At 48.6% G+C, this 12,992-nt stretch overlaps 1 protein-coding gene across 3 annotated transcripts in view; it reads left to right on the top strand.

Moving 5' to 3' along the window:
- Nucleotides 1-411: 411 nt before the first annotated feature.
- The window catches only part of LOC141059248 (uncharacterized), a 73,763-nt gene continuing 61,182 nt past the window's right edge, over nucleotides 412-12,992 (top strand). For 2 of the 3 annotated variants that reach the window (XM_073555557.1, XM_073555556.1), the window contains exon 1: nucleotides 412-465. In XM_073555557.1, the coding sequence (XP_073411658.1) occupies nucleotides 439-465 (27 nt within the window). In that variant the 5' untranslated portion in view covers nucleotides 412-438. Of the gene's footprint in view, nucleotides 466-9,044; nucleotides 10,052-12,992 lie in introns of those variants that run through there. The other variant, XM_073555558.1, reaches the window with a different exon arrangement.

The following is a 12,992-nucleotide window of genomic DNA, read 5'->3' as shown; positions in this document are numbered from 1 at the left end:
ATTTTGTGTGACATGACTCTCTGATTTAAAGACACAAAAAGTAAAAGATTAATTGTGACATTTTCAAAATTTTCACCATATTTCTGATGTTTTTTCACAAGCAAATGCAAGTCATATCAAAGAAATGTTACCACTATCATAAAGTACAATAAGTCACGAGAAATATGCCGCCATATAGTAGCTGTCCGGTCACTGGTGATAATTCCCTCATGTGTGGGGTCTATTTGTCTCCAGAGAAATCACACGTTACATTCCACACACAACACTGTGTAGAAAAGGCGGCGCGGGGTAATTGTGCCAGTAGTGAGGGGGAATAATGGCGGGAAGGTCACTGACTGAGGAGAAGTCTCCATGTCTGCACTCCGGAGATCATGTGACCCCTGACTCCTCCCCTCCTGTGACCTCATCACAGGTCCTGTGCGCACAGAGCAGCCATATATGTGGAGTGCGGCTCTGCGGGTGGAGGTAGGTGCTGGAGATTCCCCATTACTGAGTGCGGGGGACAGTAACCACTTCAGCACGGAGACTCTTTGGGGTTTTTGTTGCCACTTTATAAGAATCATTGCATTTTTGTTCTGTTTTCTGTAATAGATACATACGACCCAACTATGGAAGACAGGAAGGGAGGAAATGGATTGTTTTCATAGTACAGGGCCCCTTTCTTGGCCCCCACAGTGTAATGCCCCTTAGGCTGGGGTCAGACATGCGAGAAACTCACACGAGTCTCGCATGTCAATACCCGGCACTGCCGCTGGCACTAGGGACCAGAGTGTGCAGCTGCATAGAAATACATGCAGCTGCACGCTCCTGTCCGAGTTTCTCGCATGTCTGACCCCGGCTTTATGCAGTATGTAAAATGCTTCCCAAACAGTATAATGTTCTCCCAGAACCTCCATCCCCCACACACAGTGTAATGTTCCCACAGTACCACCATCCCCCACACACAGTAAAATTGTTATGGAACTGCAACAGAGGACTAGGGTAGGAGGGGGAAAACTGACCTTGCACTGCAACTAGGCTAATGCCCTACGATGGAGTGGGCGACCCATTCCTTGCGAATAGACCCACCTACGATCCTAGTTTAATTTCAAGCGAAGACCTATAGATAGGGGGAAGGGGGTCCCTGAAAGATCTAAGGACTGGGTACAAAAACGGGTCACCTCCTAATAGAAAACACAGAGAAGGCTGCAGAAACAAACTGAAAACAGAAACTAAGACTAGCAGAACCAGAGGTCCCAGCGCTGTACTAATTAAACACACAGAAGGCAAAGCAAAGCTCCAAGCCAGAACTCAAGCAGATTAACACTGTTGTCCAGCAAGGACTGGGAGACAGGTGCAGGTTAATAAAGGGTGATACAATCACCTGACCCAAGACAAACCCAGCACCAGAGGAAAAAGACCAGCAGCCAGAACACTACAAGAAAATGGCGGATAGTCACAAACTAAACAGATTCTAACAATAATATTCGCACAGTACCGCCATCCCCCCACACACAGTATAATGTTCCCACAGTACCGCCATCCCCCACACACAGTATAATGTTCCCACAGTACCGCCATCCTCCCACACACAGAATAATGTTCCCACAGTACCGCCATCCCCCCACCCACAGTATAATGTTCCCACAGTACCGCCATCCCCCACACACAGTATAATGTTCCCACAGTACCGCCATCCCCCACACACAGTATAATTTTCCCACAGTACCGCCATCCTCCCACACACAGAATAATGTTCCCACAGTACCGCCATCCCCCCACCCACAGTATAATGTTCCCACAGTACCGCCATCCCCCACACACAGTATAATGTTCCCACAGTACCGCCATCCCCCACACACAGTATAATTTTCCCACAGTACCGCCATCCTCCCACACACAGAATAATGTTCCCACAGTACCGCCATCCCCCCACCCACAGTATAATGTTCCCACAGTACCGCCATCCCCCACACACAGTATAATGTTCCCACAGTACCGCCATCCCCACACACAGTATAATGTTCCCACAGTACTGCCATCCCCCCACCCACAGTATAATGTTACCACAGTACCACCATCCCCCCACACACAGTATAATATTATTATTATTATTATTATTATTATTTATTTATAAAGCACCATTGGTTCCATGGTGCTATAAATGAGAAGGGGTTACATACACATTACAGATATCACTTACAGTAAAAAAACTAACAATCAAAGACTGATATAGAGGGGAGTGAGGACCCTGCACTTTCGGGCTTACATGCTACAGGATGGTGGGGAAGGAGACAGTGGGTTGGGGGGTTGCAGCACCTCCAGTGATTATGAGGCGGTAGCTCCAGTAGTGGTGGAGGTAGTGGGGTCATTGCAGGCTGTAAGCTTTCCTGAAGAGGTGGGTTTTCAGGTTCCGTCTGAAGGATCCGAGTGTGGATGATAGCCGGACATGTTGGGGCAGGGAATTCCAGAGGATGGGGGTTATTTTTCTGGAGAAGTCTTGGAGGCGGTTAGGTGAGGAGCGAATAAGTGTGGAGGAGAGAAGGAGGTCTTGTGAGGATGCGAGGGAAGGTATCGGGAGATTAGTTTAGAGATGTATGGAGGAGACAGGTTATAGATGGCCTTGTAGGTCAGTATTAGTAATTTGGATTGGATACACTGAGGGAATGGGAGACAGTGAAGAGATTTGCAGAGGGGAGAAGCGGAGGAGTAGCGAGGAGGGAGATGAATTAGTCGGGCAGCAGAGTTGAGGATGGACTGGAGAGGTGCAAGGGTGTTAGCAGGGAGGCCACAGAAAAGGATGTTGCAGTAGTCGAGGCGGGAGATGATGAGGGCTTGCACAAGTAGTTTAGTAGATTGAGGGTTGAGGAAGGGACGGATTCTGGAAATATTTTTGAGCTGGAGGCGACAGGAGGTGGAGAGAGCTTGGATGTGCGGTTTGAAGGACAGGGCAGAGTCAAGGGTTACTCCGAGGCAGCAGACCTCCGGTACGGGGGAAAGCGTGATGTTGCCAATTGTTATAGAAAGGTCGGGTAAGGAAGATCTGTGAGATGGGGGAAAGATAATTAGTTCAGATTTGTCCATATTGAGTTTGAGGAAGCGAGAGAAGAAGGAGGATATGGCTGATAGACACTCGGATTCTGGAGAGCATAGAGGTGACATCTGGGCCAGAGAGGTAGATCTGAGTATCATCGGCATAAAGATGGTACTGGAATCCGTGGGACTTTATGAGTTGCCCCAGGCCAAGTGTATAGATTGAGAAGAGTAGGAGTCCTAGAACAGAGCCTTGGGGGACTCCAAAAGAGAGAGGGTGGGATGAGGAGGTAGTGTGGGAGTGGGAGATGCTGAATGTGCGGTTGGAAAGGTATGAGGAGATCCAGGATAGGACGACATCTTTGATGCCAAAAGAGGAGAGGATCTGTAGTAGGAGGCAGTAGTCAACTGTGTCGAAAGCAGAGGACAGGTCTAGAAGGAGGAGTATAGAGTATTGTCCGTTAGCTTTGGCTGTAAGTAGGTCGTTGGTACTTTAGGTCAGGGCTGTCTCAGTGGAATGATGGGGGCGGAAGCCAGATTGTAGGTTGTCAAAGAGCAAGTTACATGAGAGGTGGGAGGAAAGTTCAGCGTGGACATGCTGCTCCAGGAGTTTAGAAGCGAATGGGAGCAGCGATATTGGGCGATAGCTGGACGTGGCTGTTGGATCGAGGGTTGGCTTTTTAAGGATAGGCGTGATTGTGGCATGTTTGAGAGCAGAAGGGAAGGTACCAGAAGTTAGTGATAGGTTGAAGAGGTGGGTTAGGGATGGGATAAGAGTGGTGGTGATGTTGGGGAGGAAGTGGGATGGGATCGGGTCAAGTGCACAAGTGGTGAGGTGTGATTTGGAGAGAAGATGAGCAAGCTCCGATTCAGAGATATTAGATAAGGAGGTTATGGGGTTTGGGCATTGGTCTGGTATGCAAAGGGGTTGTGGTGGTTGAGCAATAAAGACTTGCCGTGTTTGGTCTATCTCGTTTTTGAAGTGTGCAGCAAAGTCCTCACAGAGGTTAGGGAAGTCGGAGGGGGCAGTGGTGGGTGGAGGAGGGAGATAAAAGTATTGCACAACTGTTTGGGGTTGTGGGATAAGGAAGATACAAGGGATGTAAAGTAGGCCTGTTTAGCAGAGGTGAGGGCAGATTTGAATGCAAGTGTTGCTTGTTTGAGTGTGGTGAAGTTGTCTTGCGAATGCGTTTTCTTCCAGCGCCGTTCTGCAATTCTGGATGCTTGCCGAAGCTTTTTAGTGATGTTATTGTGCCAGGGTTGTCCATTGATTCGTCGCACTCTGTTATGCGTGACAGGGGCGACCGAGTCGATGGTTGATGCAAGAGTGGCATTGTAGAAAGTAGTGGCAGTGTCAGTGTTGTGGAGTGAAGATATGGAGGACAATGGTAAAATAGAGTCAGAGAGTGTGCGAGTGTCTAGATGTGCGAGGTTTCTGCGAGGGTGTGCATGCTGCTGGACATGGGTGACAGGTGAGGAGGACATGGGTGAGAAAGTGAGTAGATGGTGGTCAGATAGAGGAAGAGGGGAGGTGGTGAAGTTTGAAAGAGAGCAGAGGCGGGTGAAGATCAGGTCTAATGTATGTCCGTCTGTGTGGGTGGCTGAGGAGGACCACTGAGTAAGTCCAAAAGATGAAGCAAGGGACCTGGAGTTTGGAGGCAGCTGACTGGTGAGTGTCAATGGGGATGTTGAAGTCACCCATGATGATGGTGGGAATGTCAGCAGAGAGGAAGTGAAGGAGCTAGGTAGAGAATTGGTCAATGAAGGCAGTGGTCGGGCCCGGAGGTCGGTATATGACGGCCACTTGGAGGTTAGAGGGAGAATAGATGCGGACAGAGTGGACTTCAAAAGAGGGGAGGATGAGGGAGGGTAGAGGTGGGATTGGGTTGAAGGTGCAGTTGGAAGAAAGGAGAAGGCCCACTCCTCCGCCATGTCTGTTGCCAGAGCGAGGGGTGTGGGTGAAGTGGAGTCCGCCATAACTAAGTGCAGCAGGGGAGGCGGTGTCAGAGGGTGTCAGCCATGTTTCAGTGAGGCCAAGGAAGGAAAAATTACGAGAAGTAAAGAGGTCATGAATCACATGGAGTTAATTGCAGACGGAGCGGGCATTCCAGAGTGATCCAGAGAGTGGGAGCAGGGTGGTGGTTTTCATGGGCATGGATTTGAGGTGGGAAAGATTTCTGGTGTTTGTTTTGGTTTTGGAACAATAGAAGGGGGTAATAATGGGAGGTATGGGCTGTGGGGGTCCAGGGTTGGGAGATATGTCGCCAGCAGTGAGGAGAAGCAGAGAGAGGGAGAGCATGTGGGAGAAGGAGGGTGGGTGGCTTGTTTTGTATTTTATTAGGGGAGCTCTGAGGTTGAGGAGCAGTTCAGCAGAGGAGGTAAGGTGGGGAGGCAAGATGGAAGGAGAGATTACTATTTGGTTAGCGGGTGCTGGGGTTTGCGGACAGCGAAGGAGAGTGAGGATTAATGGAGCCAAACCTGTTAGAGCGTATGTCAGCATGGTGAGAGTAGGTTTGAAGACAAAAGAAGTTTAGTACATATATACACAGCGGTTAGTCGTACCTTCTGGTCACTTCAGGCTCATTTCAGGCATTATTTCAGATTATCCTTTGAAGACTTCCTTGGAATGACATTCAAGCAAAAGAAGCACACTGTAGCGCCAAACCATGCAAACATGAAAAATGAATAATGAATTGCATTACTGCATTAGAAGTATGAAAAATTGAGAAAGTTTAGCGCATAAAATGGCCAAGTTATGTGTAGGTTAAGCACCTGTTCACACTATGCTTATGTTTGGATGTGACGGTCAGTTTTTGAAATTTCTATTCATTTACCTTCTGACTGAGCACTCTACCTGTTAGCTGCAGGCGTTTTTCATCAAACCAGGGCCATTTCCCCTCCACAGAGATATAGACTTCAGTCCTAACAGAGGATTTTTCATAGGTTCCCATTCAGATGGAGACTACAGTCTTCTTAGTGAGGATTGGCATAGAATAGGGAGCTGGAAAACGAGAAATGCCTTAACGGGGCTTCCAGGTACACATAACTTGGCCATTTTATGCGCTAAACTTTCTCAATTTTTCATACTTCTAATGCAGTAATGCAATTCATTATTCATTTTTCATGTTCGCATGGTTTGGCGCTACAGTGTGCTTCCTTTTTTGCTTGAATGTATATGAGTTGGTGACTCTTGGCTAAGCACCTGTTCACACTATGCTTATGCTTGGATGTGACGGTCAGTTTTTGAAATTTGTATTCCTTGGAATGACAGACAGACAACAGTACCAACAACCTCCCCCACACAGAGTATAATATTCCCACAGTGCCGTCATCACCCCACACAGTATAATGTTCCCACAGTACCTCCATCTCCCACACAGTATAATGTTCCCACAGTACCGCCATCCCCCCCACAGTATAATGTTCCCAAAGTACCACCATCCCCCCAGAGTAAAATGTTCCCACAGTACCGCCATCCTCCCACACACAGTATAATGTTCCCACAGTACCGCCATCCCCACACACAGTATAATGTTCCCACAGTACCGCCATCCCCACACACAGTATAATGTTCACACAGTACCACCATCCAACCATCCCCCCACACACAGTGTAAAGTTCCTACAGTACCGCCATCCCCCCCACAGTATAATGTTCCCAAAGTACCACCATCCCCCCAGAGTAAAATGTTCCCACAGTACCGCCATCCTCCCACACACAGTATAATGTTCCCACAGTACCACCGTCCCCACACACAGTATAATGTTCCCACAGTACCACCATCCCCACACACAGTATAATGTTCCCACAGTACCACCGTCCCCACACACAGTATAATGTTCCCACAGTACCGCCATCCTCCCACACACTGTATAATGTTCCCACAGTACCACCGTCCCCACACACAGTATAATGTTCCCACAGTACCGCCATCCTCCCACACACTGTATAATGTTCCCACAGTACCACCGTCCCCACACACAGTATAATGTTCCCACAGTACCGCCATCCCCACACACAGTATAATGTTCACACAGCACCACCATCCCACCACACAGTATAATGTTCCCACAGTACCGCCATCCCCACACACAGTATAATGTTCCCACAGTACCACCATCCCACCACACAGTATAATATTCCCACAGTACCACCATCCAACCATCCCCCCACACAGTATAATGTTCCCACAGTACCGCCATCCCCCACACACAGTATAATGTTCCCACAGTACCACCGTCCCCACACACAGTATAATGTTCCCACAGTACCGCCATCCTCCCACACACTGTATAATGTTCCCACAGTACCACCGTCCCCACACACAGTATAATGTTCCCACAGTACCGCCATCCCCACACACAGTATAATGTTCACACAGCACCACCATCCCACCACACAGTATAATGTTCCCACAGTACCGCCATCCCCACACACAGTATAATGTTCCCACAGTACCACCATCCCACCACACAGTATAATATTCCCACAGTACCACCATCCAACCATCCCCCCACACAGTATAATGTTCCCACAGTACCGCCATCCCCCACACACAGTATAATGTTCCCACAGTACCACCGTCCCCACACACAGTATAATGTTCCCACAGTACCGCCATCCTCCCACACACTGTATAATGTTCCCACAGTACCACCGTCCCCACACACAGTATAATGTTCCCACAGTACCGCCATCCCCACACACAGTATAATGTTCACACAGCACCACCATCCCACCACACAGTATAATGTTCCCACAGTACCGCCATCCCCACACACAGTATAATGTTCCCACAGTACCACCATCCCACCACACAGTTTAATATTCCCACAGTACCACCATCCAACCATCCCCCCACACAGTATAATGTTCCCACAGTACCACCATCCTCCCACACACAGTATAATGTTCCCACAGTACCACCGTCCCCACACACAGTATAATGTTCCCACAGTACCACCATCCCCACACACAGTATAATGTTCCCACAGTACCACCGTCCCCACACACAGTATAATGTTCCCACAGTACCGCCATCCTCCCACACACTGTATAATGTTCCCACAGTACCACCGTCCCCACACACAGTATAATGTTCCCACAGTACCGCCATCCCCACACACAGTATAATGTTCACACAGCACCACCATCCCACCACACAGTATAATGTTCCCACAGTACCGCCATCCCCACACAGTATAATGTTCCCACAGTACCACCATCCCACCACACAGTATAATATTCCCACAGTACCACCATCCAACCATCCCCCCACACAGTATAATGTTCCCACAGTACCACCGTCCCCACACACAGTATAATGTTCCCACAGTACCGCCATCCTCCCACACACTGTATAATGTTCCCACAGTACCACCGTCCCCACACACAGTATAATGTTCCCACAGCACCACCATCCAACCATCCCCCCACACAGTATAATATTCCCACAGTACCACCATCCAACCATCCCCCCACACAGTATAATGTTCCCACAGTACCACCGTCCCCACACACAGTATAATGTTCCCACAGTACCACCGTCCCCACACACAGTATAATGTTCACACAGCACCACCATCCCACCACACAGTATAATGTTCCCACAGTACCGCCATCCCCACACACAGTATAATGTTCCCACAGTACCACCATCCAACCATCCCCCCACACAGTATAATGTTCCCACAGTACCGCCATCCCCCACACAGAGTGTAATGCCCCCATTTTGTCCTTATATTGAGTGACCAGATACAACACACAAACAGAAGGCAGAAGTAATCAATATTATTATTTCCCTGATAATGGGAATTGTGATCACTATGGCAACAGTGAATAATACAGTAAGGGTGATTACAATGTGAAATATACACTATCATAAATATAATGAATTCTCCGGCTCACTCTGACTGTAATAGCAGCCTCTAATCATATGTTGCGTTAGCTACTGACAAGGGTGATGGTCCCAACACATATAGGCCTCAACACTACCTCGTCTGTGAATACAGGCCATAGCGGAGGTCTCCGGTTCTTCCCGTTAGGCCACATGTACTCCTGACAGTCTTTTAAGGCTTGCTGAACTGCCTTCAGTTCAATCTGCCCCTGTCCTGACTGTTGTACTAATGAAAATAAAGTAAAAAAGCAAGTGCATTAAATAATTAACATATGGTACTTAGTAAACACTGTTTTGATCCAAAAAGTATAAAGCTGTCCCACCACGGCAAGGTGTACCCATTTGAGACAGTAACTACACTAACGGTAAAACCTACCTAGTTTGAATAGTAGCAGAGAATCTCCGGGTCCCAAACGGACACCCAGCTCAAAGGAAAGGTGCCGCAATTTTATATAATTTGCAAAAAAAGAGTAAGGGTATGTGCACACGCTGCGGATTCTGCTGCGTTGTACAGTACCTTTATTTCCTATGGAAATAAAAAAAAGCTGTGCACATGCTGCGTTTTTTTCCGCGCGGTTTACAATCCGCAGCATGTCAATTGTTTGGTGCAGAAACGCTGCGGTTTTACACCTCATCCATTATGAGGTGTAAAACCGCAGAAAAAACGCAGATAATCCGCAGAAAAAACGCAGCACTTTGTCCTGCGGATTTCCTGCGGTTTTCTCTACAAAATCCGCAGAGACTAAAAACTACGTGTGCACATACCCTAAGTAACAAAACATGTTGTTTCAGCAAATGTTGTACTAACCAGGATTTATGGTTTGTTTGTAATAATGTTTTAATGTAGCCACTGGGCGCTGCCATCTTGATTTGCAGATCTGTGGAGGACTCATACAGTCTGCAAATATGGCCGTCCCTGGACATAGGAGACTGCGGTCGGCTCCCGACCCCACTGCAGCCTCATTAGCAGAGAACTGGGCACGCCCCTGTGGGCTGCACCATTCACTGCTGTAGGTGTGGCTGGGCGCCATTTTACTGTAGCCCAGTGCTATCTGCTGAGCTCCACTTTCTGCACCGTGCTTCCTGCTCCACTGTCCTCCTGCTCTGTCTCCGCCTCCTCAGACGCAGCCCCAGTGATCTCCGGTAATCTGACACCTTTGCTTTTATGGCTGTCTGAGGAGGACAGTGACATATACAGCCCATAGTCTAGTGTATAATTGGGGGGGCTGGAAGTTTCACCAGTGTGGGCATATCTGTAATACTGTCTTGTGTGATACTTCCTGCTGAGCCGTGTATCTAATCCTCTCCTGTGATACTGTCTGCTGAGCCGTGTATCTAATCCTCTCCTGTGTGATACTGACTGCTGAGCCATGTATCTAATCCTCTCCTGTGTGATACTGACTGCTGAGCCGTGTATCTAATCCTCCTGTGTGATACTGACTGCTGAACCGTGTATCTAATCCTCTCCTGTGTGATGCTGACTGCTGAGCCGTGTATCTGATCCTCTCCTGTGTGATACTGTCTGCTGAGCCGTGTATCTAATCCTCTCCTGTGTGATACTGTCTGCTGAACCGTGTATCTAATCCTCCCCTGTGTGATGCTGACTGCTGAGCCGTGTATCTAATCCTCTCCTGTGTGATACTGTCTGCTGAGCCGTGTATCTAATCCTCTCCTGTGTGATACTGTCTGCTGAGCCGTGTATCTAATCCTCCCCTGTGTGATGCTGACTGCTGAGCCGTGTATCTAATCCTCTCCTGTGTGATGCTGACTGCTGAGCCGTGTATCTAATCCTCTCCTGTGATACTGTCTGCTGAGCCGTGTATCTAATCCTCCCCTGTGTGATGCTGACTGCTGAGCCGTGTATCTAATCCTCTCCTGTGTGATGCTGACTGCTGAGCCGTGTATCTAATCCTCTCCTGTGATACTGTCTGCTGAGCCGTGTATCTATTCCTCTCCTGTGTGATCCTGACTGCTGAGCCATGTATCTAATCCTCCCCTGAGTGATACTGACTGCTGAGCTGTGTATCTAATCCTCTCCTGTGTGATACTGACTGCTGAGCTGTGTATCTAATCCTCTCCTGTGTGATACTGCCTGCTGAGCTGTGTATCTAATCCTCTCCTGTGTGATGCTGACTGCTGAGCCGTGTATCTAATCCTCTCCTGTGATACTGTCTGCTGAGCCGTGTATCTAATCCTCTCCTGTGTGATACTGTATGCTGAGCCGTGTATCTAATCCTCTCCTGTGTGATGCTGACTGCTGAGCCGTGTATCTAATCCTCTCCTGTGATACTGTCTGCTGAGCCGTGTATCTAATCCTCCCCTGTGTGATGCTGACTGCTGAGCCGTGTATCTAATCCTCTCCTGTGTGATGCTGACTGCTGAGCCGTGTATCTAATCCTCTCCTGTGTGATGCTGACTGCTGAGCCGTGTATCTAATCCTCTCCTGTGATACTGTCTGCTGAGCCGTGTATCTATTCCTCTCCTGTGTGATCCTGACTGCTGAGCCATGTATCTAATCCTCCCCTGAGTGATACTGACTGCTGAGCTGTGTATCTAATCCTCTCCTGTGTGATACTGACTGCTGAGCCGTGTATCTAATCCTCTCCTGTGTGATACTGCCTGCTGAGCTGTGTATCTAATCCTCTCCTGTGTGATGCTGACTGCTGAGCCGTGTATCTAATCCTCTCCTGTGATACTGTCTGCTGAGCCGTGTATCTAATCCTCTCCTGTGTGATACTGTCTGCTGAGCCGTGTATCTAATCCTCTCCTGTGTGATACTGTCTGCTGAGCCGTGTATCTAATCCTCCCCTGTGTGATACTGACTGCTGAGCCGTGTATCTAATCCTCTCCTGTGTGATACTGACTGCTGAGCCGTGTATCTAATCCTCTCCTGTGTGATGCTGACTGCTGAGCCGTGTATCTAATCCTCTCCTGTGTGATACTGACTGCTGAGCTGTGTATCTAATCCTCTCCTGTGTGATACTGACTGCTGAGCCGTGTATCTAATCCTCCCCTGAGTGATACTGACTGCTGAGCTGTGTATCTAATCCTCTCCTGTGTGATGCTGACTGCTGAGCCGTGTATCTAATCCTCTCCTGTGATACTGTCTGCTGAGCCGTGTATCTAATCCTCTCCTGTGTGATACTGTCTGCTGAGCCGTGTATCTAATCCTCTCCTGTGTGATACTGTCTGCTGAGCCGTGTATCTAATCCTCCCCTGTGTGATACTGACTGCTGAGCCGTGTATCTAATCCTCTCCTGTGTGATACTGACTGCTGAGCCGTGTATCTAATCCTCTCCTGTGTGATGCTGACTGCTGAGCCGTGTATCTAATCCTCTCCTGTGTGATACTGTCTAATGAGCCGTGTATCTAATCCTCTCCTGTGTGATACTGTCTGCTGAACCGTGTATCTAATCCTCCCCTGTGTGATGCTGACTGCTGAGCCGTGTATCTAATCCTCTCCTGTGTGATACTGTCTGCTGAGCCGTGTATCTAATCCTCCCCTGTGTGATGCTGACTGCTGAGCCGTGTATCTAATCCTCTCCTGTGTGATGCTGACTGCTGAGCCGTGTATCTAATCCTCTCCTGTGATACTGTCTGCTGAGCCGTGTATCTAATCCTCTCCTGTGTGATTCTGACTGCTGAGCCGTGTATCTAATCCTCCTGTGTGATACTGACTGCTGAACCGTGTATCTAATCCTCTCCTGTGTGATGCTGACTGCTGAGCCGTGTATCTGATCCTCTCCTGTGTGATACTGTCTGCTGAGCCGTGTATCTAATCCTCTCCTGTGTGATACTGTCTGCTGAACCGTGTATCTAATCCTCCCCTGTGTGATGCTGACTGCTGAGCCGTGTATCTAATCCTCTCCTGTGTGATACTGTCTGCTGAGCCGTGTATCTAATCCTCTCCTGTGTGATACTGTCTGCTGAGCCGTGTATCTAATCCTCCCCTGTGTGATGCTGACTGCTGAGCCGTGTATCTAATCCTCTCCTGTGTGATGCTGACTGCTGAGCCGTGTATCTAATCCTCTCCTGTGATACTGTCTGCTGAGCCGTGTATCTAATCCTCCCCTGTGTGATGCTG

Source organism: Dendrobates tinctorius, unplaced genomic scaffold (genome assembly GCF_039654945.1).
Source record: "Dendrobates tinctorius isolate UK_male_01 unplaced genomic scaffold, ASM3965494v1 ptg000226l, whole genome shotgun sequence".
Lineage (NCBI taxonomy): Eukaryota > Metazoa > Chordata > Amphibia > Anura > Dendrobatidae > Dendrobates > Dendrobates tinctorius.
Note: the sequence above shows the minus strand (reverse complement) of the source record. Positions and strands in the feature narration are given on the sequence as shown.